This window comes from Lingula anatina, chromosome 2 (assembly GCF_051362555.1).
Source record: "Lingula anatina isolate TDL-2025a chromosome 2, LinAna3.0, whole genome shotgun sequence".
In the NCBI taxonomy this organism is placed as follows: domain Eukaryota; kingdom Metazoa; phylum Brachiopoda; class Lingulata; order Lingulida; family Lingulidae; genus Lingula; species Lingula anatina.
The window spans coordinates 28,677,472-28,701,799 of NC_141768.1; the positions used below are offsets into that span (position 1 = coordinate 28,677,472).

The 24,328-nt window shown below is 36.1% G+C and overlaps 3 protein-coding genes and 1 long non-coding RNA gene across 6 annotated transcripts; 1 reads left to right on the top strand and 3 right to left on the bottom strand.

Annotated features, from left to right (window-relative positions):
* Positions 1-1,930: 1,930 nt before the first annotated feature.
* Positions 1,931-10,314, bottom strand: LOC106160625 (neuroendocrine convertase 1-like). Of its 3 annotated transcripts, none has more exons than XM_087003363.1 (19): positions 10,054-10,314; positions 9,526-9,626; positions 9,246-9,342; positions 8,797-8,895; positions 8,462-8,560; positions 7,867-7,974; positions 7,675-7,724; positions 7,343-7,428; positions 6,506-6,687; positions 6,045-6,251; positions 5,626-5,726; positions 5,285-5,385; positions 4,656-4,782; positions 4,249-4,450; positions 3,899-3,995; positions 3,356-3,469; positions 2,751-2,978; positions 2,198-2,271; positions 1,931-2,044 (listed from the first exon to the last, which is right to left on the bottom strand). In XM_087003363.1, the coding sequence occupies exons 2-18, from the start codon at positions 9,576-9,578 to the stop codon at positions 2,222-2,224; spliced, it is 2,001 nt and encodes a 666-aa protein (XP_086859489.1). In that variant the 5' UTR covers positions 9,579-9,626; positions 10,054-10,314; the 3' UTR covers positions 1,931-2,044; positions 2,198-2,221. The 3 variants fall into 3 exon arrangements, with proteins under 3 accessions (XP_086859489.1, XP_086859488.1, XP_013392730.2); XM_087003362.1 differs by having other exon boundaries at positions 9,526-9,691; positions 10,054-10,311; XM_013537276.2 differs by lacking the exon at positions 10,054-10,314 and having other exon boundaries at positions 9,526-10,034.
* A 1,673-nt stretch (positions 10,315-11,987) lies between these two features.
* On the bottom strand, positions 11,988-16,260 carry LOC106160613 (uncharacterized). The gene is made up of 7 exons (XM_013537264.2): positions 16,061-16,260; positions 15,875-15,951; positions 15,472-15,612; positions 14,272-14,382; positions 13,955-14,138; positions 12,675-12,840; positions 11,988-12,449 (listed from the first exon to the last, which is right to left on the bottom strand). The coding sequence occupies exons 2-7, from the start codon at positions 15,947-15,949 to the stop codon at positions 12,314-12,316; spliced, it is 813 nt and encodes a 270-aa protein (XP_013392718.2). The 5' UTR covers positions 15,950-15,951; positions 16,061-16,260; the 3' UTR covers positions 11,988-12,313.
* Positions 16,261-16,645: 385 nt separating this feature from the next.
* Positions 16,646-17,762, top strand: LOC147763525 (uncharacterized). Its single transcript, XR_015332698.1, has 2 exons — positions 16,646-16,764; positions 17,526-17,762. It is a non-coding gene; the product is annotated as an uncharacterized LOC147763525 (long non-coding RNA).
* Positions 17,763-17,832: 70 nt separating this feature from the next.
* Positions 17,833-22,543, bottom strand: LOC106160612 (cytolytic toxin-beta). Its single transcript, XM_013537263.2, has 11 exons — positions 22,413-22,543; positions 21,724-21,874; positions 21,251-21,454; positions 20,859-21,007; positions 20,499-20,599; positions 19,949-20,150; positions 19,548-19,668; positions 19,158-19,343; positions 18,955-18,985; positions 18,463-18,762; positions 17,833-18,187 (listed from the first exon to the last, which is right to left on the bottom strand). The coding sequence occupies exons 2-11, from the start codon at positions 21,850-21,852 to the stop codon at positions 18,162-18,164; spliced, it is 1,449 nt and encodes a 482-aa protein (XP_013392717.2). The 5' UTR covers positions 21,853-21,874; positions 22,413-22,543; the 3' UTR covers positions 17,833-18,161.
* Between the last annotated feature and the right edge of the window lie 1,785 nt (positions 22,544-24,328).

Sequence of the window (24,328 nt, forward strand, 5' to 3'; positions counted from 1 at the left end):
CCATGGTAACTTTATCTAACCGGTCTTTAATGTTTATTTAAAAAAAAAACTTTCCATAAAAAGAAATCGATTCTGAAAAACAGATAGAGTCAACAAAATATTAACATGTGAAGTCATTTAAAAGGCATTTACTATTTAGTACATTTAGAAGGCATTCATCGATTGTCAAAGACATTTATGTAAATTGTTTTAAGGAGTCAGTTCAGGTTGTTGGCGATGCAGTTCCAAATAGTGCTTATTGTTTTCACTTACGTTCATAAAAAGCCCAATATAACTACTCTGCATCTCTACCATCTAAAAAGCGACCCATATTTAGAAGAATTAGAAATTTCTATAAGGGGAGAATGAGTTTCAGGACAAGATACCATTCTAAACGGAGATGATTATGACATCGGCGATGGCACAGTGGTAAGGACATCGGGTTCTCAAGCCAACAGTATCGGGTTTAATACCCACATTGGACATATATTTATTAACGTGTGTTTTAAATATTTTAATTTCAAAATAAAGACTACAGGTAAATACGCCAAGAAATGCAGGTGTCTTTGTGTCCTCGTCGGTGGCGCAATGGGTAGCGCACCTGGTTACAGAGTTACGAAACCTTCTTCGACGCCGACAGACATGAAGACGCCTGAGTTGGTTACGTGTAGGCCAGGCTAGGTGTAGGTCAGATCAGGGAATTATATCGGATATAATTCCCTGGTCAGATCAGGCTTAGGATGTAGGTCATCTTAAGGATAGCTTAGGAGTTAGGAGTGAGCTAGGAGTAGGGATAAAACTTAGAAAACCAAATAGGCGTTGAGATATGAGGTAGAAAATCCAATTGCACTGACAAAAAATAAACAAAGTTTTGCTATAAAAAAGTGACCTTTTCTCACATATCCAGTTTGGTGTTTGGATTAATTTAATGTTAACTAGCAGGATAGAGACAAGTGTTGTGCAGTATGTGACCTCTTCTGACTTTGGGCTTTCTCCGATGATTTTCATTAATACGAAAAGGAGTCTACATTTATCAATAAATGTAGACTCCTTTTCGTATTAATGAGTCTACATTTATCAATAAACGCAATGAACAGGTATAAAATAATGAATGAATAAATAGATAGATTCATATAAAGACAAATGTTTAAAAGAAAAGAAAAGAAAGAAAGAAAGAATAAAAAGGTCGTTGATGTGAAAAAGGATGTGTGAGAAGCAGGGTTAATTTAGAAAAGGGAGTAGAAATAAAAGTTAGAAAATGAAACAAGCAAAATAGTGATTTCTTAAAAAAATGTTTTCTGAGATTTCCAAGGTCATATCAGGCAAAGGTGTAGGTCAGCCTAGGAGTAGCTTAGGAGACCGGTGCAACTTGGCCCCCCTGACGTCAACTGCGTTTTTGTCAAATTGTGAGCCATCTGGCATAATATATCTGAAAAATATTGACGTTGCATACGTAGCTTAGTTCATGGGGCTTACTTTGAAATCGGTTTTGTTATTCCAACTCATTCCTAGTTGGCTCTACAAGGCCAAGTGTCTAACTGCGCCAACTAGCCCCGGTCTCCCCTATTAGATAAAGAAGCTGAGTGGCCCATTGCTGAATGAGAAGTAAACGGAACTTTTTTTCAATTTGTCATAAATTGGTTTAGACAATCATATGGCTTTATCTAAATTCCTATGAAATCTGATTTTATAATTTGAAAATTTTGTCTGTTATCATTCATATTTTCCAAACCAAACCTGTATATACACTGACCTGGGCATCATCGGTCTCCAAGACATCTAAGACTGTTATTGGTCTTGGTTATTTTCAGATACTTGTACTGTTTACTTGACACCTATATGTGACTTGTCAAACCATGATGATTCAAGGCGGAAATCAATAGTCAGAATAACGAAAATAAGTTGGATTATGCAAGGTAAAGGCTTAATTTTTTAAGCCTGATACTGTCCACACATTTCGAAATTTATTTCATGAAAGTAATACGATAAAAATCGAAGGATAACAGAAAAAAATAATTAGAGAGTGGGACTTCAAATAGTCACGTCCGCTTTAGGTCATCTGTGTCTGCGGAAAAAGAAAAAAAATCATAAGGGGAGCATTAAGTAGTTGCATGTTTCAATTTGTTTTGTAACTAAAGAATGAAAAGCAAATAAGGCAGTTAAGGCAAATTAACAGACATTGTAAAAAATGATTCAACGCTAAATAAAAAAAACGTACTTTTAGGCTCAGGTCTCAGCATTGTCAATTGCCGGTGAGTGGTACTTGATCCTTTACTCCCCTTCCAATTATGGCTGAAGGTAGATAAAATAAAAACTGGATCCGTTAACAGAACGATCACTTTATGACCCAAACAATAGGGGTATAAACTCACATGCTAAAGATAACACTTTTTCATCTACATATATGAAAGCATATATCAAAAATTCGTTCACTGTTTTAAAATGACGGAAGGGCAGAGAGATATGAGAGTACTTGTAGCATACAAACAAACAAACAAACACACACAATATATATACTGGTATACATATATATATATATATATATAGCGCGCGCGTGTGTGTGTGTGAGAGAGAGAGAGAGAGAGAGAGAGAGAGAGAGAGAGACGACTTGATAGAGAGGGAATGAAACAGGCTCAAAGGCCTATATAAAAGAAATTTTTCTGGGGTATATAAATTGTGGAAGCCTTTCTGCAGTACTTCTAAATAATATAATATAATATAATATAATATAATATAATATAATATAATATAATATAATTTTAGTGACTTACTGTTTTGAGGAACGTCACATCTCTGGTAATATGGCCCGAAATCATTACGCGAAAAATATTGCCCAGGTCCGGAGTAAAGGGTACATTGCCCGTTCCCCAACTGGACCGCAACGCATCGTGCCATTTTCTCACAGGCCTGGATGCAGCTTTGGACATCATGGATATTTTTCTCAGATAAAAATGTTCTGTCGTCCGGCATGGCAGCTCCTTGCACCCAGCAACTGGTAACTGTTAAGGTTGGAATTGTTAATAAATATATTACTTTACAACAATTATAGGGTGGCCATCATATTTTATAAACCATCATCGTGAACGTGGAGAATTGTTGTGTTGCCTGCAGTTGACACCAGATCTTATTCATTTATTTCATATATCATTTTTATGATTTATTATTTTTATTATTATTATCATTAAAATTTCGTCATTTTGTGTTTGTATGCATGCACAATGAAACAAACAAACAAACAAACAAAAAAAACATGACCAGTCAAAATCTCAGCTGCGAAAAAAACGGTTTTGTGGGAAACATGATATACAAAACTGACGAACCCTGACGCTTAGGACAAGTAACGAAATCTAAGTCAGGTTAAATAATCTTTTCTAACCTGCGGTTGGTGCTGAAGTTGGCCTAGTGCATGCTTTTGGGAGCACTCTGGTCCCTGGAGCCTGAGGAAAACTCGACATGCCGTGTATTATTAGTTTCCATGACTTGAGGAAGCCTATAGAAAATAAATATGTATGAATCCTTAGTTATGTACCTTTTCTTGTGTAGATTTTCAGTTGCGTGATAGATTAACGCCTTAATTGCACAAGCATGCGCAGTTTCTTTTAATCAAAATTGCTTTTCTGAAAGGTGTTGTGAAAGTTATTTTGTAAAATTTGTAGACACGGCATTCGGTTTTGAATAAATTTGAGTAGGATTAGATTTTTTTATTTGACCATTAAATGTAGATCGCAAAAATAAATAATATACATACCATAATATAACATTATATTTGGGTAGAAAAAACACATTAAAACTAACTACCTGTAACTTACATGATAATATTTCATGCGTTTTCACGTGTTATCATCTTAAATGATCTATTGATCAATAAGAAGTGTATAGAGACTGACGGGATCTATTGTCATAACGCGTTTACCGGTACCTTGGTTCTGACGATTGAATATATCTTGCACCGAGAGTTTCCATGCGCCATTAAAACCAGATACCACCGATTCACCCCAGAACTGAAAACTCTTCACCTATAATCACAAATAAAAGTGTAAGAAAAGTATTACACATGAAAACATCAATAATTTGCTAATTTCATATACATATATTGATAAACAAAATTTACTGAAAAAAATAAAGGACGAAAGTAGCATCAAATAACAACACACAGCGAAAAGGGCACTCGTTTTCTGCCAAGTGTCCTTACTAAAGGATTAATGTTTGTCCGACTATGTTTATAAGCTTTGGCCCTTTGCTAAAGAAAAAAAAACAGCAGGGTGTTACCTTCCATGTCAAACTGTTACTGTGAGTGTCGACCCGTCTTCCAGGTAAAATTTCTCGACTGGTTCCGGACGGTGAAGTTAATGTCATTTTCACGTGGCCTCTTGCTGAATAAGTCAAATCAAAAGCCACCTCTATCTCTTCTATGAATTGGATTTTGCACTGGTGTGAAGAGACATAGACTAAAAAGTCACTCGGAATTCCACTGAAATGATTTCATGAGCACAGTGTCTAAGAAGTGTCATGAAAAAAGTGCGTTTTTATATGCGTGGGTTGGCTGGCAGGACCTGGCATTGTTTAAAAAAAGGGAAAACATTGAAAATCAAGGGAGGACTAACGATCAACAGCTCAAAATCCATTTTGACAGAAAAAAATTAATCAGCATATGCATTCATTTAAAATATACTTACTGTGCGTGCGAGTTCACCTCACATGTCACTAAATTCGAGGTGCCACCCACAGTTTTCCAGTTATCCACATGTGCCATTTGTACCATCTTCTCTACATCCAGCACTCCGAACCCCATTGAAGGAGACACTGAAATATCAAATAAAAGCATCACAAGGCGTACAAGCTAAAATGTGTTTCAGATATTCTATATACGTACTGATGTTGGATACGGAGATGTTCTCCCGTTGGCATCAAAAGAAAACGTTAAGATGAATAATTAAATTGAATGCTTTGAAGATTTAGAAAATACCAGTACTCCATGGTTTTTCAATAAAATAAGCAGCGGCGTATCAAGAGTGTCAAATAATAATGGTTCTTCCCCTGTATCCAACTGAAAACATTAAAGTTTTATGCAGGCCTACGCGTTTGAAAGTTTCCCAAAGTTATATTTTAATGTCTACATATCTTTCCAAGATACTAATTTTTCCTAATTAAGACCCTAAACATTATAAAACCCCTCAAATAAAAGAACCTTTCCGTCTGAAATGTGCAGGAAAACATGACCGTTAAATTAAGAAATTTAGAAAGTAAGGTAATCAGTATGAGATAAAAACATAAAACAAATGTAAAACAAACACAGAAAGCCTACCTAAGTATCCGGCAGCGTTTCTCTGAAATTCATTGGGCTGAACATTCGAGTTGGCTGACCGTGCGATGATATGCTTAACGTCTCTCCAAGTAAGGGAAGGACTAAATATTGTAGAGATAAACTGATAGTGTGAATATTAAAATGCATATATGAATGCCTTGATTGACTGAATAAAGGAAGTAAAAAATACAAAATTATTCATTACCGTTACTGTTAGTAGATGAAAGAAACTGAAACTTTAACTATTCATGTCGTGTTCAGTTATATATCTTTCTCTTCTTATTAATGTACACATAATACTACTGATATGGCCTTTGTCAAAATAAAAATATTGAGCCTACTTTTCCTGTAATATGATTGCTATGGCCCCTGCCGCCATGGGAACCGCAGCTGAAGACTGCCCAAAAAACCGAGTGCAACGACTATCGCCAATAGTGCTTATCTAAAACAAATGAAAAGTTAGTAGTATTTTCAGTTGGATAACTCTCTCTCTCTCAAACACACACACTCATGTGTTCAAATTTAATGTGCCCAAATCGAATGCAGAAGAAACTCGTTGGTACATGTAAACTACCAAAGATAAGCTTCGTACACAAATTTCCAGTTTTCAAATCAATGGCGCTGTTATAAAAAGGAATAAAAATGACGGCTGACAGAGTAGGCATATATATATATATATATATATATATATATATATATATATATATATATATATATATATATATAAACACAGCACTTGGGTTTTTTTATATTAGCTTACCACGTCGCTAGATCCAACATTCTGGGAAGGGGCCGCTGCAAACACCGCACTGCAAGATTCTCCATTAATAAGCTTACGATAATTCCTATCCACACCAGAAATGCCGAGCGAGTATATATTATTAATATATCCATCATAAGCACAACTGTCATCAGGACCTCCATTTCCCGTCGCCCACAGGTAGATGGCCCCTTTCCCACCTCGACCCTAGGTGAAATGATGTTGGGGAAGATGAATGGGATGAGGTAGATAAAGAGGGTAAGGGAGGAAAGGAGGAATTTAAAAACCTTCACAAATAATACAAATTTCTTCGATGCCTTGCAAAAATTGAAATAAGATTTTTAGAAAATGGCGTAGAAAATTCAATCGATAACTTTCAGTGCTAGTTTATTTGCCTTCGCAGTAGCAACGTTTATTTTAAGTTATTTTTCATCACCTGTAATGATAAACATGCAACTCACATTTCTTGTCCCAGATTTGAGGACATCCAGTACAGCTGTGTTCGGGCCACCAATATGAATACCAGAATTTATCACGCCCCAACTATTAACATATATACTTATTTTGTCTGTTCTGAAGGACAGCGCCTTGGCCTCGAGATCAAATTGAGTTGTTGTGGTTTTCAATCCAAAGATGCGCAAATCTGAAATGCAGTTGTATGTTTAAACTGTTTATTAATATATGGGACAAATGCAGAGCAGCCATTCACGTAAAAAAAAATAAATATTGGATTTCAATTTTCTCTGCCATTAGCTGTAACACAGTGGTTTCATCACCAGTACATGAACATGTAAAAACTAACAGATCATCGAATCATTTTAACACTTACAAGTATATTTTAAGATTGTTTTTATTGTAAAATCCAACTTTTTAAGTTGCAAATAAATACATATTATTATTATTATTATTATTATTATATTATGCAAAGAGACACTTAAAGGGATAATAACTCTTCGTTTCGGCCGAAAAATGAATTTTCCTGGAGTAAACAACAATTTTCCCATACTAACCAATGGTTAATGAATCCATTTTTACATTCAAAGTTAGTCCCTGTTTTTTTTTCTAAAAAGTTTGGTTTTTTGTTAAAATCTCTTCAGAGATTTTAACAGAGTATAGCCATCAATGGAGGTCACCTGATCTAAAGACAAGCTCAGATATCAGAATAATAGCTATAACTGCCGTTTTGTGGTAAAACAGAATATCTTATATTTCTATGAGTTATTCACAATGTTTTTATTGTGAAATATAGATCTCATACGAAGAGTTATTATCCCTTTAATAAAGTAAGAATTATTTACTTGCAATTTTGGCGTCTGGCGCCACTCCTACTCCACAGAAATCGTTCATCTTTGCAGCCGCTATCCCCGCAACCTGGGTACCGTGGCTTTTAATATATGATGATCACATTTTAAAATTATTGCATTATGATTTTTGATTAGTAATATATCAAGTAGTTGTTACCGCTCCACTTCTTTGTTGCGACTTTGTGTGTGTGTTTTAAGAGGGAGAGAGAGAGAGAGAGAGAGAGAGAGAGAGAAAGAGAGAGAGAGGTCTTAGCTACATAGAAAGGTGCACAATGAATGGAAACAATATCTAAACTAACATGCAACATATTGCAGTAGGGATTTACCTATCAGTCTTGCTTGTACCGCCTCGAAAATCCCGACTTAAACTAGAATCCTGGAAGTAAACGATTAAACTCGATCACATGGCGTTCTTAGAACATTTAGTGAATTTTAACAATGGAACTAGGACATCATCTTATAAGCTAGATTTAAACTGCAATGAATATCATTCAGATGAAAAACACTGGTTGTCTTACCACAGTGAGGTCACGGTTGTTTTCCACGCCATCGTCAACCACGGCTATATTTACGCCAGCACCGGTATAACATCGAGCCCAGCCACTCTCCGCCTTCATTCCGTCTAACTAAAGAATTAATAAAAAATACACCGTTTTATCCAAGTATTACACGAAGAGCATTTCCTCTATAGGTGGTTTTCAATCAAAGGTATGGGGTTTTTAGTACCATTTTAGCGAACTGAAGTTGTTTAACATTTTTTTTACTTTAATAAACCATGCTTAATATACCATGTGCTTCAAAATTTTTCATCCGTCGAATTTTTTCCAAGTCGAGCCAAAAACTGAAAATATAAGACATTGCAAGGTGCTCATGTGTTTTAGCTCCGTGTAGAACATTGCTAATCATTTTTCGAGCGGCGGGTATTCTTTCCGTTTATCGCATATGGTTAACCATTATTTTCATTGCCATTTTCATATCGAGAATCTTATATTTGTGTCTGGGAAATCAAATAATATCATGATTATTGCGGTATCCTTCTTGCTTAACATTCAACAACCGATAAAAGGAGCACATCATAAATATTAAAATCCTGTTACAGAATTTCGGACCTACCAGGTACCATTTTTGATCATTCCAGTTTGGGTCTTGTATATCAACGGTTGACGACATGAGCTCGCGCTCATTTTCTGTCTGTTGTTGGACCCAGAGCACCTGAGATTATGGTGTCACAAAGAAAAAACATCAAAAGGGGATGAAGACAATTTTAACTATTGTAAAGGATAGGAAAGTCATGGAATTCATGGTAGACTGCATTTAATTTTTACTTACTGAAAATTATTTAAACATGGACAAATTCATATATTGTTTAACGAAATAATGAAAAAAGCTTAGTTTTTGCAGTTTTGATACTAATTTGAGAAATATGTACGCAAATATTAACTTCTTACATTCTGGTGTCTTCCGATGGCATCTGTTAAATCCGCTGTCTCTTGCGCGGATCGTGTTGGTAGGCCTTCATGTATTAATGTGTAATAATTTTCAAATACCTACATACATACGTACAAAAAAAAAGATATAGTTGTCATTGAAAGTTTCGATCACAAAAAAGGATTTATCGAAAGCCAATGTTTATTGAGACGGTCTCACGGACACGAAAACTACCTAGGATCAAAATTTCGCAGGAAACGGAGATTTTGCATGTGTGTGTGTGTGTCTGTGTGTGCGCGCGCGCGTATGTGTACGCAAACATGTTTGTTATCAATTTTGATGTGCAGGCGCGCTCGCATGTATTCGTGTGTGTGTGTGAGAGAGAGAGAGAGAGAGAGAGAGAGAGAGAGAGAGAGAGATTTTACGTGATTTTGATATTCGGAAGAACATATTTGAATATAGTTATTACCTGTTCTATGTACTGAAGGTTGTATTCAACTGCTATAGCTTTTGCCTCATTTTCATCTCCGTTAACTTTTACCATCCACTTATTTGTAAACTGCTCACTATTAAAAAACAATTTAATATTCATTGATCGCAGTCAATAGTGTAATTCCGCCAATTACCCTAGGAGCCACTTGTAGCCACAGATACTGTCTAAGTTATTTCTTATTCTATTGATGCAAAGCATATACAGCATGAGATAATAAAAAAAAGAGATGTGAAAGTGAGAAAAAAAGAAAACTCACCCATAATTTCCTACCAGTGAAAGACAGATGATGAAAAGATTTATTATTTGCATGTTAACTGCTGATCAGCTCGTCGTCTTCAGTGCTGCGTAGATATCAGGCTAAGAACATGACCACTGTCAAAAGTTAATACTTTTCGCCGATAAATAAACGTAACTTTGAACTTCTGTCAGGTTTGAAAGGAAAGTATAATCATAAATACACGAAAGATATTTTGACTTCCCAAATAATTTTTACCCTGAGTATCAGAGTACATATAGTACAGAGTATGGTCTCTCATACTTCTGCTACACTGTACCGTCTATGTTAACGGTGTAGGTTTACTAAGAATCGGGGTGGATTTTGGGTTGATTATGAAATCGCTACTAGGCTGTCTGGATAAATTTTAATGGAATATATTACACCGATGTGTGTATGAACGGTTCACACTTTTTATAACGATATATTATTCTTAAGATAGTGGATAAAGATACTTGTATGTCTTGAATACTTTATAGATAAAGGGTGAAGATACTTAAAAATACTCACCTGCTGACAAACAGCGGATACCAATCACACTTAACAGTCGTACCTTCGTGACACTCTTATCAATATGTCAAAGCGATTATCTTCTAACCATATGTCAGTTTCTCGAATATAAACATTTTAGTCCAGATTCTGGGCCGATATAGCTTTAAAACAGAATTTTTGTCTCCTCCATCCTAGTGTACCACCAACTTTCGTAGTCCCATTCACAACAAGAAAGAAGGCAACAAAGAATATTGATTGCTCGAATTTTGGCCAAACAAGGCCACTTTTATTATTTAACCCCGCTATCCTAATCATTTTAACAATTTTAACAAATTGTTGTCTGTATTAAATGTTATGGCCTTAAGGATAAAAATTTATATCAAATATTCGAAATGACTCATCATCCTAAAAATTATGATGAAACGAGTCAGCCAAAGTTTCGTTTGTGGGGATGCAGAACGGCCCCTAGATTCTGGGCCGATATTGCATGAATAAGTTTTTCTTTTAAAATCGACATGAAGTCACTCGCTCAATACTAGATATACGATTAAAAATCACGCATGCGTATGTTGCTCATTCTATTGTGGCCAAATACATGCATATAAAACTATAATAATAATAATAATAATAATAATAATAATAATAACTTACTTTCTTACTTATACCTATTACCCCTTTTGGAGCAAAGGCCACCAACAAGATCTTCACATCTTTCCCTGTTTTGTGCTTTCCTGTCTAGTTGTTTCCAGTTCATCCCAAGTCTTTTTCAGAAAAAAGTAGGAAATGCCCCAAAAAACTTATCAGAGAAAAGGAAATAAAAATATTCTGGAATCTTTCAGTTTTAAGCTTTGGTATATGAAATATACCAATTTCACGACCAACCCTTGTAAAATATGCAAACATTTCAAAATGCTCAAATATAGGAGTAACAGACTGTATTTATTTCAGAGGGTCACTGACTTTTTTTACCCCTCCGCATAAATCACAAAAATAAACTTCGAATGTTTAAATTTATCTGTGGTCACAATAAAACATTTAAACGCGTTTAATTCGTTTCATTATTCCAGGCATTTCAAAAATTCTCGGAGCAGCTAGTCTGTCTTAGTTAGATGCATATAGCAAATTAAAGAAACCAAATATAGCAGGTGTCTCTTTTCCTTGCAGAAGTCGCAGTTACCCTATTTATTGCTCAGTCAGATTGTTGTATTTGGCGAGTGATTGCCATATCAGCAGGTGTTTGTACTCATTGACACCATCTTTCTTATTTTTCACTAGATGATTGACAAAATTGACAAGCAACAGCCAAAACAGGCCAGTTAACATCAATTCAGTTGTTCATTTCATCACAATTGTATGTAAATAGTTTTATTCATCCTGTTGCCTCACTCAAAGGCTAACCTTTGTACCTGAAAAATACTAGATAATTTATGCACAATAAAAGTGAAAAAAGTTTTAAAAATAAGTAGCACGAGTGGCAGAATGGAGAAAGAAAGAGATAGAAAAGAAAGATAAAATGGAAACAAGAAAACGAAAGGTATGCAGATAGTAGAAAACAAAAGGTATACAGAGAGTAGTAAAATATTACAGACGCGATAAGAAGAAAAAAGGATAGTACAAATAGAGAAGAGAAACAAAGATGGCAGTAAAAGATGAGCACAATGAGCTAGTAAATATCTGCCCAAATGTCTAAACATCAAGTTAAAATAGTGGATCACACAATAAAAGATACTTCTTCAAATACGCAGAGAAAAATCTGAAAATGTTTAGTAAAGACTAATAATCGATAATACGCGAGCACATCTAACACATTCTTGATCGGCATTTGGATTAATTATTTTTGCTAGCTTTTATTACCATATCAAAATAATGGTCATACAAATATTAATGATAACTTTAATTTACGCTTAATTTTCGCAGAGTCAAAACTGACGACTTCGCCTTGTGAAGGCAGACAGTTTACATCTTCAACTTTATTAGTCTATTATACAAAACTGTAAAACTAAACAGGTTTGATGATCAATATAAACAGCTCCGTCAATATTTCATTTTCATCAACGTACTGGGTAAATAAAAAAGACTAGTGATTCGTTTGGGAAATGATTCAGAATGTCAATCACACTAGATTTTTAAAAATTATAACACTTAAATGCCCAAATACGAAAAGATAATCATTGGACTATTTTAACCATCATAAATAAATGGGTCTATCTGAGTCTAATAATAAAGCAAGAAGTCGTCCACAAATTGACGATCCGATGATGTCTGTAAATCGATTTCTTCACATTTCGTGCATCTTCACGCAGTAAAAGCATTCACTGAGACGATTGTGAGAACCACAACACAGGCAAGTGAAGAAAATGGCGTTTCGGATGTGCTCCCTTCCTGGGCAGACAGTTTCGCCTGTGGCAGTTTTGCTAAAATGATAGTTATCCAGTAAGTAAATCATGTTCTTCATATCAGTATTATTTTCTATCAAAAAGTATAATATCGCAAATCTAGACATCAGAAAGGTAATAAAATTAACATTTTGAGTATGAACATTACACCACTAAGTACAAAATTGCTCAATTTAAAAATATTCTTTAAAATCATGACGGACTACCAAGATGCTCATAAGTTCCTGGGTTTTTTATACGTACCCGCAAGTAAAGATCCAGTCACATCCATTGTTAGCTGTCATGGCGTATCTCCACTTGGCTGGGGCGGGCACCCCAGGAGCAATCTCTGCTGTATCGTTACAGACAGCGTTGTCCAGTTGTGGGATGAAGCCAGATCTTCTTTGGCGGTGAGGTGTAGGCTCGTCCACTGTGCAAAGTGAAAAGCATTGACGTACTTAAAACATGAACGCAAGCTCTCTCTCTCTCTCTCTCTCTCTCTCTATATATATATATATAAAATTCAAACTACTGAATAAACATTCGTCCTCTGTGTTCACCCGTTTCCCAATTTGAAACCAATTTATGTTTTTAAAGAAAACTTAAACAGCAACAAATGCATTCAAACTTTGATGTCACCTAAAACAATGCATATTCTCAGAGACAATATTCTCTACTTGACGTCATCATACTCATGACGGCATAAGTAATACACTAACAGTGACTTCAAGCATTTGCGCTGTTACAAAGGGAAATGAACGTTTTAGAAAGGACTTCCTTAAATGGTAGCCAACCACACAGGTTTTAAACTTGATTCCTTACATTTGGTTTTGCAATGATAGCAAGTTATCATTTTTAGTAACACACATGCCATGTGTTGCTGGGCGAGTCATAGGTCATAGAATCTCAAATGAACCAGCACAATAGCAGCTTGCTCCACAAAATTCAGGATAATTTGATTAGGTTAATGAGTGAGTAGAGAACCAGTAATTGGTTGAACAAAAAAAGGTGTATATATAAATATAAAGAGCTGTTTATTTGTGCCACAAATTTCGTAAAACCAAAAAATGCGTAGTACATCTAAGGTTTATTATTATTATTCCAATCTGAATAACGGATGTTAACTGATATCTACTTATCAGTGATTTCATTTAAAAACCATTTTTCTCCTGAATTTGATCGTGGAAAACGACAATAACGCGTATGCCAGCTGTAGACACTCTCTCAATGATAAGATTTAAGTCTTAATATAGGACAAATAAATAAACGCATATCCTGTCACAGTGTGTCCTTACACGCTGTCAGTTATCACGCTCTATTAATAGAGACATCACCAAATCATAAGGGTTTACGTCTGTCCTTTTGGCACTGAGAGTGATTATTTGTCGGCCACAAGCTGAGCTATTTCGTAGAGGGTACGAGTGTCAAACATTCCAAAAGGCATACCTAAGCTCCATGACAAGGAAAAGTAATGGCTTTAACTGTTATCTAAAAAGTTAGTCATAATAAAGTGAAACCCCTCCCACTTGCAATTAACTATTTACCTTCTATGAATTCAGCATCATCTGGGACTTTTTCTAAGCGGTAGAGTGGAAACCCAAATCCTTGGACCATTTCTTGCATCTCTTTGCTCAAGAAAGACATGTTCTCAATTGGACCCTCGGATATGAACCATTTCTGAGCAATGGTTTCCGTATCCTTATCACTCATAGCGCCGCGACTCTCAGCCTAAAACACGGCAAAGGGACATACACAAACAGAAAACGTGTAGTACGAACTGTGCACTGAGGAACTTGTTTAGATTGGTATTTTCTTGGATTTTCTTACGCTGAATTCTTAAAATACATTTCAAAAAGCCTACCCAAAGTTTCACCATGCTGCTTTCTAACGCCACAGGGTCAGGGAACTGGGTGCGATTCAGGGGAATAAGATGGCAAACAGCCTTCTTAGGGAAGCAGAAAATTTCCAGACCCTAGAAATAATAAGCGATATACATGTATTAAGTTCTAAGTACTGGTGTAAAAGTAGTTTCCTGTTGCTAAAAGTTAGAGATTATACATGTTGCAATACATTTTAAGAATTAGGTTTATATACTTTATAAACTTCAGGCCTACCCAACTACCAGACTCGGCACATAAGGATCCTGAATTAACCGGTATACCGGACCACACTACCCGTTTCCAGGTGTGTGTCAGTTCGCATTTCGGAGTATCAGTCAGAACACCGACAAGATGAGCCCGCGGTCGTCCTACAAAATTTATTCTGGGGTACGATACTCCGAAATGCGATCTGACACACACCTTGAAAACGGGTAGTGTGGTCCGAAATACCGGTTAATTCAGGATCCTTATGTGCCGAGTCTGGTAGTTGGGTAGGCCTGAACTTGAGGTTTACATACTCGAGTATAATTTGTAATAATTTCTTTTCGCAGACACATGTGATCGTGTGGTTGAGCTTTTTTTTCATATACATCAAAATGTTTCCTACTTCCTCTAAATTACGAAAGTGCCAGCTAGCTCTTGGGCAGGAGAAGTTCGTAATGCGGACTCGTTTTAGTATAATTTATCTTTTTTATTAAAGCAACAATAACTCTTTGTTTCGGCCAAAAAATGAATTTTCCTGGAGTAAACAACAATTTTCCCATACTTACCAATGGTTAATAAATCCATTTTTACATTCAAAGTTAGTCCCTGGTTTTTTTCTAAAAAGTTTGGTTTTTTGTTAAAATCTCTTAAGAGATTTTAACAGAGTATAGACATCAATGGAGGTCACGTGGTCTAAAGACAAGTTCAAATATCAGAATAAAAGCTATAACTGCTGGTTTTGTGGTAAAACAGAACATATTATATTTCTATGAGTTATTCACAAGGTTTTTATTGTGAAATATAGGTCTCATACGAAGAGTTATTATCCCTTTAACCTCTCGCCACAAGGATAAATTTAGCTTTAGATCATGTCATCCATAAGTTTCGATACTTTTTCTGCACATTTTGGTAGGACCCGCTTTAATTGTTAGCCGGAATAATTTTATAGGTCGTAGATGTTAATGTCGGCATGTTACCTTGTTGAAGTCTTGAAGAGTCAGGGTTTCTTGTACATCATTGTGCTGGGGAGTTTTGTACACCACCTGGTTTTTCTCCAAATCAGCCTCAATCTCTTGCACAAACTTTGCCGACTTCTCCGTCACGTGCACATCAAAATGCTGAAAATGTATGGTCAAACAGTAAAAAAATGACTTTAGACAATAGAAACCTATTCACTTGAACGGGAAAACAACTATGAAAATAATGTTTGTGTATATTAAACATTTCATATTTGTAAATAAAATCGTTGTGCAAGTTATTCCTTAATTTATATTTAGCTTGGAAAATTATATGCATGGATACGGTCACGTTCAGATTCTACGGGTGATTGCCACACCACATGTGTCAATCCGTTATTTTATTGAATATATATATTCTTACCGCCGTCTGTGATCTTTTTGCCACAAATTTTGCGCTACACAAGGCAGCAAGACACACAATTATCAAGACCTTCATGGCTGAAAATGATAAACAATATTATATAATGAGTCAGTACCTTTGGGACCAAAAGTACCGTTCGTTTATTTCTCGCTTAATTTAACTCTTTAAAAAAATGTAATGCCTTACCTAAGTATCAGGCTGCACTTCTGAATGGCGCGTTACTGTAAGGTGCGTGCGTTTTCTCTTCTTTAAGTTGACTGCTCAAACAGGTTGCTTACGTCATGCTCTTTAGTGTTTACCGTAAGTCCCCCCTCTTCAAACTTAGTCGAGGGGCGCAGGGACCGTTTTAGTTGCCCAGCTGCAGAGTCACCCCCCTGCATGGCGACCTCTTCATAACACACGACGACTTAATGGTGTCTTATTTTGCTTATCTGCCTATGGCCTTCATTTATGAAAGGATGAACGCATGTGTAAATATAGGTGAGATACCAGACATTGCATGTTGGAAGAACCATTTCATTTTATGTAGGATATAAACAGATCAATCATTCCGAAGGATTGCACTTCATCTCATTAACTCATATTTTTATTAAAAAATTTTAGGTAGTTTGTTTATTTTTCATATGTCAATCCTTAATGTATGAACGATGTTTAGATACCGCGTTCACCCATCATGACTGATAAGTGCGTTTAAAATTAAAAAAGAAATTTATCGTCAAAATTCACATACTTCCAAGACATGCAACTAATTCAAAATAATTAAATATTTTCAGTGTCTGCCTTGGCTATATTTGTAAAACTAGAAGCAGTTAGGATATTGTCAAGTGTCTTTTGCCAGTCGTTAATCGACCACTGGTTTTATTGCACATTAAATCAACCATATCTCAAAAGTAAGTAAACCATATCTTGAAATCCTGACAACTAATGTTCAGTGCTTGTGACCATATAAGATAGCATTTTAATGAAAGTATAATGACAGATGATAGAACAAGCCACGTTTTAAAGAAGTGTTCATAGAAATAGATACAGTATGTTCACCTTCGTTCAAAGATAAATTGCTAAAGAGAAGACAGAGATTTACCTTGATGCCTTTGCTTCAAAAACTGCAAAAATTTGAAAATCGGTTTCAAAGAACTTGCAAACAATAAACGAAAGCAAAACGTTTGGACTTGTTGAAACTTTACAGTCATTAGACGCACGGTAGTTTTTATCCAGCTATATCCGTCTTACAAAGTGTAGAAATCCCAGAAGAAGAAAAATTATATTTCATACAAGCAAGGAGCCCTGTGTATCAACATGCTACATGCATAACGACGAAAAATATTTATGAATATCTTGTAAAATTCTTAGAACAACATATAATCTGAAAAAGGAAAACTACATGGAAATCATCAGTGAATCCTAAACTAGTCCACTTATTCTATGTCCGTTTACAGTGGTAATCCACTTCACATGAACATCATATGTATACATGTATAAAGTGAGGTCACGCTAGAAGTGTCCCTCACCACTGCTCCGGCAAACGAACAGTGTAACTCTGATAAATATTTCTGCTTTAATCTCAGTCTTACTGATTAAATTCATTTATAATGAATGTATAATCCAAGGGTTGTAATTTTTCATTTAATATTTTAAATGCTCTCATTTGCAGCTGACCGAGGCCTTTTCATGACGTTCGAGAATTTCACAGCAAAGTTTGCTACACGGTGAGAAGACACGGCGTTAAGAATGAGCAAAACCAGCCGACACTCTAACATCGAGTGCTCTTATATTTGGAGTTCTTATATTTCACTTACTTTGCAACTTACTGCATTCTTTTGGGATTTCAAACGCCTTTTGTATGAAGTTTTCAAGCAATTTCTATTAAATGCTGATGTATTCATTACTATTATTGCATCCTTCTATATTTTATTATCATCTAATACATATTTAAAACTATACAAGAAAAAACAACTCCGTTGAATGCATTTCCTTTTATTATTTCACTAATTTTGACGGAGCTGTAAAAAAAATTAAGTGTACAAATGGTGATTACACATTCTTCATAAAACCACTCAAATAATAGAGTATGCCATTGTTTAATCTGTAGACATAATGTATAAAAGCGTCCGTGGTTAATACAGTGGTAATTCCAGTTACTAAAATTTTTGTTGCAAATGTTCTTGTCGCCACCCATATAGCAACTGTTGAAGTTATACGCTAAAAAAACAGTATCTTGATAAAGTTTAATTCTTATAAATCCATCCTTGAAGTCCACAACTGCACAATGGCAAAGGTCTTACAGCCATTATCTTCCAAAATTAGCGCCATCCACTGTAATGAAAATACAATATCTCAACTATTCAGAGGTTAAAAGAAAATGATAGCAAATTGACAAATAATCTGAAAAGATGTTGATGTTTCCCAAATCCAGCGACACAATATTTAACATCAAAATTAAAAAGAAACTTAGATTCTTACTATATTTTCTTGCCATGATAACTCAACTGCGTGAAAAGGCTACACATTCAGAAACACTACAACTAAAACTCAACTCCTGTACTACCAATTCTAATATCTTTACTGTTAATTCCATCTTTCCTACTCACTGCATTTAACGAAGAGAGCCGAGGTACAGCCGTTTATCTTCTGTAGGGTGCACTCGCTAAGAATAGTTTCCTGCCCCTTGCAATTGGCTCTCACCCAGTTCTGGAAACCGTACCAAGGGGCACTTTGGGCAATTAGATAGAGTTTTCCATAACCCAGCTCTGCACAAGCAAGGGAAGCATGGGATTTCCCCGTGTAACAGAGAGCAGCCCAGTCTCCTTGGTAGGCGACTTGGATAGCTCCACCGGATCGGTCCGGGTTCGGTTCCTGGGGCCGCCCGGGGATGACAGTGCGGATGGTGCCTGTTAGAAAAGCAATGCTTTGAATCAGCGAAACTAGGTAGGCCTATATATGCAAAATACAGAAAAAGATAGTACAGCATAAATTTGCCAGTGCGTAATTGACAGAGAAAACTACAATATCAGTTACGAATAAGCTGGTCAGTTGTAATAAATAATCCCCGTAGCTTTGTTTTTGTTGAAAAAGTTACTTACCTCCTATTTGTGGCTTGGCCAGCGCTTGCTCCTGAAGGGAAATAACGATTATCTTATTGAGCAACTGCTTCAATAAAGTCATGACAACCTTAATACGCGTTTTTCCAAATGTTTCAAAATAATCAGAATTATGAGTTTGCATAAATAGGTTAAACCCATTTAAGTAAGATGATTAAAACTAAAAGAATTAATAAAACGCTTACAATTTGCTGTTTCAGCTTTTGGAACTCTCTGTTGTATTTTCCTGGGATATCCAGTCCATTAGCAGCGTAGGCGTTAAAAGCTGGGGTGAACTGCTGGTAGCTGCCATCTTGACTCACGTCCAGTTGGTCAATGACGTTATAGAAAGTATGGCGGACATCGCGCAAAGCCTTGCTGAAGTCGTGGATCTGAAATAAACATTAAAATCGAATGAAAATTCAAAGGTTCCCTACGTTAATTGCCACTAGTTAATTACTTCAGGAATGGTGTGTCCATAGAATGCAGATTTGGTGTATGTACCTTGTATATGTATATGTTTTGTCATATATGCACTCCCCAAATTGTGTATAGTAACGTTCTTAATTCAATACTAAATGCGCCGCTAGGCTTACCAGTTGTGTTTGCGCACTGTTCAGAGATGGCAGTTTTGTTGCCCACTCATTAAAGGAAGAAGTAGTGGTTCGAACATCATCAAACTTGCTCTCCAGTTCATCAATGTAGCTTTCAAATGATCTACAGGAAAAAAGACAGGAACATAAACTACATGTTTACAAAGCAAACATTTTTCATAGCTTGGTTATAAATAAAATACTGTAGTATTTTCTATTAGATTTGGATTGACTGACTTCATGAATTTTCAACACAATATACGTAAAAGCTTTAAATATCCTTGGTCTTGGATTCTGAAAATGAGTAGTGTATAGTTTAATGAATGCTAAGTCTTAATTTTGGATTATCCTATAAACAAAAGATAAGGAAGATCTGTGTTTTACGAAATATTCGAAGCACTCACGCTTGTCTGAAAACGTTCTTGTAATTGGAATCCAATGAACTCAAAGGAACCAGTTCCATACGAATGGGCACGCCTCGGCCATTATCCACTAATTTCACGTGTTTTTCAAAATCATTGATCAGGCTCATAAGCCCGTTAATATCCGTGGCTACTCCAGGAACTTGGACGTTGGCAAAGTATTGGATTTCCAAACTCGATCTACCTACGGTGGCATATATCATTAGGTTTAATTACAAATGGCAAACAGAAAGGAAACGCGTATGGTCTTGGAATTGAAATTTTTAAGGCACCTATGCAAAAACTGTCCATTTACTTTTAGAGAGAAATGTCACGGAAATTATTCAAAATACTAAGTAAAATTAAAATGGTCATAAAGATGCCAAGCTTCCATTGTATCTATGATCATTATTTTAAGTTTTCGATAAGCCAATTCATTATACGTAGATTACGTGCAAAACTACAGTTAAGTTCTTTTAACACATAGCATATAGCATTATCAGTCAACTGAATTCCGAACGTCCCCAAGGGTGGGGTGAAAATAACTGTATACCCTTCAGATCGTTTTCTAGTTTCTCAAATTTGCCCTTCACGTTCACGTCTAACGCTCCGCCAGCCCGTAGACCTGCACTAAGCGCGGCTTTGATGTGCTCCCTGAAATATGATGGCCATTTTGGGAAAAAATTGAATATGTACTTATTGTTAGTAGTTTGAATACAGGAAAATCGCACTTCAGCGGCTAGGTTCACTAAACAAAACGTATATTTCAACTATATTTTTCGATACTTTTAAAATTGGCTTTTGAAGGCGTAAACAGTTGCATATATGTGTGCAAAAATACAATATTATTTTAAAATAAAATCAATTAGAATTTGAAGATATCTTTCCGTAAGGAATACAAGTGCTACTTTACCTGTCTGCACTGTTTTCTGCTGTGAACCGCAGAGAAGCAATCAGGTCTCCACCATAAGTGACACTACGTGCATAATGGGTGCCAAGAACGTCCTGATGGTTCATCTTCCAGTCTGAATTTGGTGTCGTGCTCAAAAGGGTGTGGGTTTCCTAATAAAAGAGGGATGTACGTAACAATTAGGTGACCATACTGTGTATGTATGCCCACTATATAACTCACGCACGCAGGCAAGCAAGAAATCAAACACAAACGCGCCCGAACGTCGCATTTTTATACGTACAGTACTAACCATCTTCATTTATCTATTTTCATCGTCATAACACTATCAGTCCACTTTATTTTTAATCGAATAAAATCACTATTGCCAAATTATAATTGGAACTGTTACTTACCGTTTCATAATGAACTTTAGCCAAAATCTCAACATATTTGGTTCTCGAAGTAGTGTCTCGTAGGTAGCTTCCCATTCCGTCGACGTTGATCAGTCCGGTTTTCAGTTTAACAGATAGTTCCCCTTCAACTTGCAAGAAATCTCGAGCCTCCTTGGAAGAATCAACCAGTTTGTAACGTGCATCTGTTATTCTTCGGTTAATAATCTGAAACACAAAGGACATGCATGTATTAATAAATGCCAGTCAGTTAACATACCTTTACACTTACGAAAATTAATTAGGACAGAAGATAAATAAAGACCTACATTACATATTCGTAAAAATGAGGAGTAACTACATATTTCAAAAGAGTTGATGAAAAATGATGTGCAAGCCTATCAGTGCAATTTACTCAGTCAAGAAAACAAAAAAAAGTTACTTAATTATAATCTTTATTTTACAGAAATGTCCAATAGTTGTGGCATTTTTCGCACCTTCATCCCATTAGGTCCGCCAGCCTGCAGAGCCGTATGTGGGAAGATGTCTATTCCTGGTTTGTCCGTTCTTATGTCAAACGTCCTCCCCAATAGCATGGGGATGACGTAGGGCATTATCATACTCATCTTGCTGGAGGAACAGTAGTCTCTAGAAACAAAATGAAATAATAATAATAATGATAATACACTGCAAATATTTTAGTAGCAATTATTTGAAATAAAAATGTCTTACTTAATCCGGGAGCTCGACCGCCCTGCAAATGGCATAATGCTGTTCTTTTTGTTTTACACCAGCTGTAATATATTTTTTCTACAACAATTTTGAATTTGGTTCAAATAATAATTCTACGTTCAAAATGCTTTACAGCAACAATGACCGACTTATGAATATTTCCTAAGAATGGCTTGTTTATATTTTATTTTACATTTCTTACTTCAATTACATAATACGCATATAAGACAGAAGCAACTTTCTTTTTTTTTTACTTGGAACAATGCATTGCGTAAGGAATTTTTCTGCAGATGTCCTAACTATATGTACTTAATAGAAAATATGCATGAATTATAACATGACCGTTCAAATTCTTTTTTTTAAATAAAGAAGACAGTTTTAGTATTATAAAATGAATCCACGTTGTTTTACGCTATCACCAGTTCTATACTTATAAATGTGCTCCCCATCTTACCTTACACTGGTCCTCTGCCTCACTGCTTTCCAAACCAAACATTCAACTTCATATAATATACAAACATTACTTAAGTCAATCCCTGATAAGTTTATGTCAACTTCGTGACTATCTGTGGTCCCATAGTTACGCCTTACGTTCTGACACGCTTATTAGATAAGTAGCATCCGAGCATAAAATTACATCTGAGACAACCGGAATGCATTCGCTACCAAGATATTCCGGCATTTTCCTAAATTCGATTAAAAAAGAACCATATTTAGTCAGATGTCATCTTCATGTTTTCTTTTGGAAGCCCTACGTATACACAAAAAACTTGTTTAAGTGTTTTTATTTCTTCTGTGTAATAACTTTGTATCACACTGACAAAGAGGTTGTTTGAACCCAAAATGTTTGCGAGCTCTACGCTGCAACACTAATACAGTACTGTGACGACTTATCTCTGATTGCGAGCAACTATGATTTCTTGGCAACAAATGGTAGTGACCGCGTCGACGTTATATATTAAGAATGGCATACAGACTAAACCACCACTTAAAGGTATTGAGGCGATTCTGTTTCCATTCCTAGACTAATTAGTGACTAATAGAATAAATTTAAAATTCAGCGTTTGAGAGGAACGATATTTTGTGGCGAGACCAAAGCGGCTTCATAGGATACCCGCGCGGAAGCTGGCTCTTTCATACAGAACAACAAGACATAGGCCTACATGTAAGGGAAAATAGGAACCACATTGCTTAAGTATAATAACAAGACAGAAAAGGTGTAAAACGGACTGCTTACCTTCAAGAAAAATCCAATCAGACTGGTTTTCGAACTCGAATGGTATTTCAGGCCAATGAATAATTTACACAAGTTAAGTGACGGTAACACTGTTTTCTTTACAAAAAATGTCTTTGAGGATAAATATTCCAGGAAGGTGCATTGTGACGACAAACAAATTGTCTGCCCATAATAGAAAGGGAAAAAATAAATTGCAAGGGCGAACGGGCTTTGGTGGAGGGGTGAAAGCGGTGCGGGGACGTAGAAGGGTGCAGCCGATAATTCATCTTCCCACCGGTATAGACCTGTAAGGCTGTGAAGTCAGGTGCACGTTTTGAAATACCAAACGTTCTTCTTGTCTTCACCATTAACAAAACAAAAGAAGTAGGTCTACCCTAGCAGACCGTACGGTAACCGATCACTTGACCGTTATACAACGGAATGCATTAGACCATCGAAGGATTAGGTGCACCCATTGTGTTAGAGGAGAAATACCGAAGGATTGGTGTCTTCCTCAGGGGACACACTTCCGATAGATGCGCCAAAAACCCAAATATTACAGAACTTATAAACCCACAAATCTGCAATAAAGTGACGAATTTACCAAACCAGTTTTTTTTTGCATTTTTACAATAAAACTTGGATCCCTATTTGAAAAATATGCTTACTAAAGAGGAGAACTCAACTGGTGCGACAAGAATCGTTTTTGAAAAAGTAAAATAAATTCAAACTTGGCCCATCCTACAGCATGGCAAGACAACCAGGGACCTTATATCTCTGGCCTAGGACATTTATTCGCAGTCAATGAGCGGTAGCCTTTGAAGGCTATCTGCGCATCGTACGATGGGCGGTTGTCACGGTCTCTGTGCACGACAGGGAGACACCGTTACACCGTGCTCGACATCTATGGAGATGATTTCCTGGTTACAGTTGACGCTAATCGTCTGACGCCTCTTCCTCTTCCAGTTTTGTCTCGTCGTTTTTTTTAAACGACACTAGTTACTAGTTATTATTTGCCAGGTCCGTTTTTGAAAGAGGAAACTGGAAACTAGACACTAACTTCAGCGCCCCGGGTTGCGTTGCAGTGGCACCCAGTCAACTCAGTAAGTGGAGCTGAATAAATTCAGAGAAGGAAAAAACACAAGTATACCTAT

Bases quoted from the DNA above. Each gene is read 5' to 3' on its own strand.
- LOC106160613 (XM_013537264.2), bottom strand. From the start codon at position 15,949: ATGAAGGTCTTGATAATTGTGTGTCTTGCTGCCTTGTGTAGCGCAAAA. The intron at 15,613-15,874 runs GTAAGAATATAT...ATACATTTTCAG, and splicing joins CAAAAAGATCACAGACGGCG to CATTTTGATGTGCACGTGAC. The intron at 12,450-12,674 runs GTACGTATAAAA...CTATCATTTTAG, and splicing joins GACTGGATCTTTACTTGCGG to CAAAACTGCCACAGGCGAAA.
- LOC106160612 (XM_013537263.2), bottom strand. From the start codon at position 21,852: ATGAGTATGATAATGCCCTACGTCATCCCCATGCTATTGGGGAGGACG. The intron at 19,669-19,948 runs GTGAGTGCTTCG...TTTTTCCTGTAG, and splicing joins AAGAACGTTTTCAGACAAGC to ATCATTTGAAAGCTACATTG. The intron at 19,344-19,547 runs GTAAGCCTAGCG...TGTTTATTTCAG, and splicing joins ACAGTGCGCAAACACAACTG to ATCCACGACTTCAGCAAGGC.
- LOC106160625 (XM_087003363.1), bottom strand. From the start codon at position 9,578: ATGCAAATAATAAATCTTTTCATCATCTGTCTTTCACTGGTAGGAAAT. The intron at 8,561-8,796 runs GTAAGAAGTTAA...CCATAATCTCAG, and splicing joins CCATCGGAAGACACCAGAAT to GTGCTCTGGGTCCAACAACA. The intron at 4,451-4,655 runs GTAAGTATATTT...AAATCATTTCAG, and splicing joins GAGGTGAACTCGCACGCACA to TGGAATTCCGAGTGACTTTT.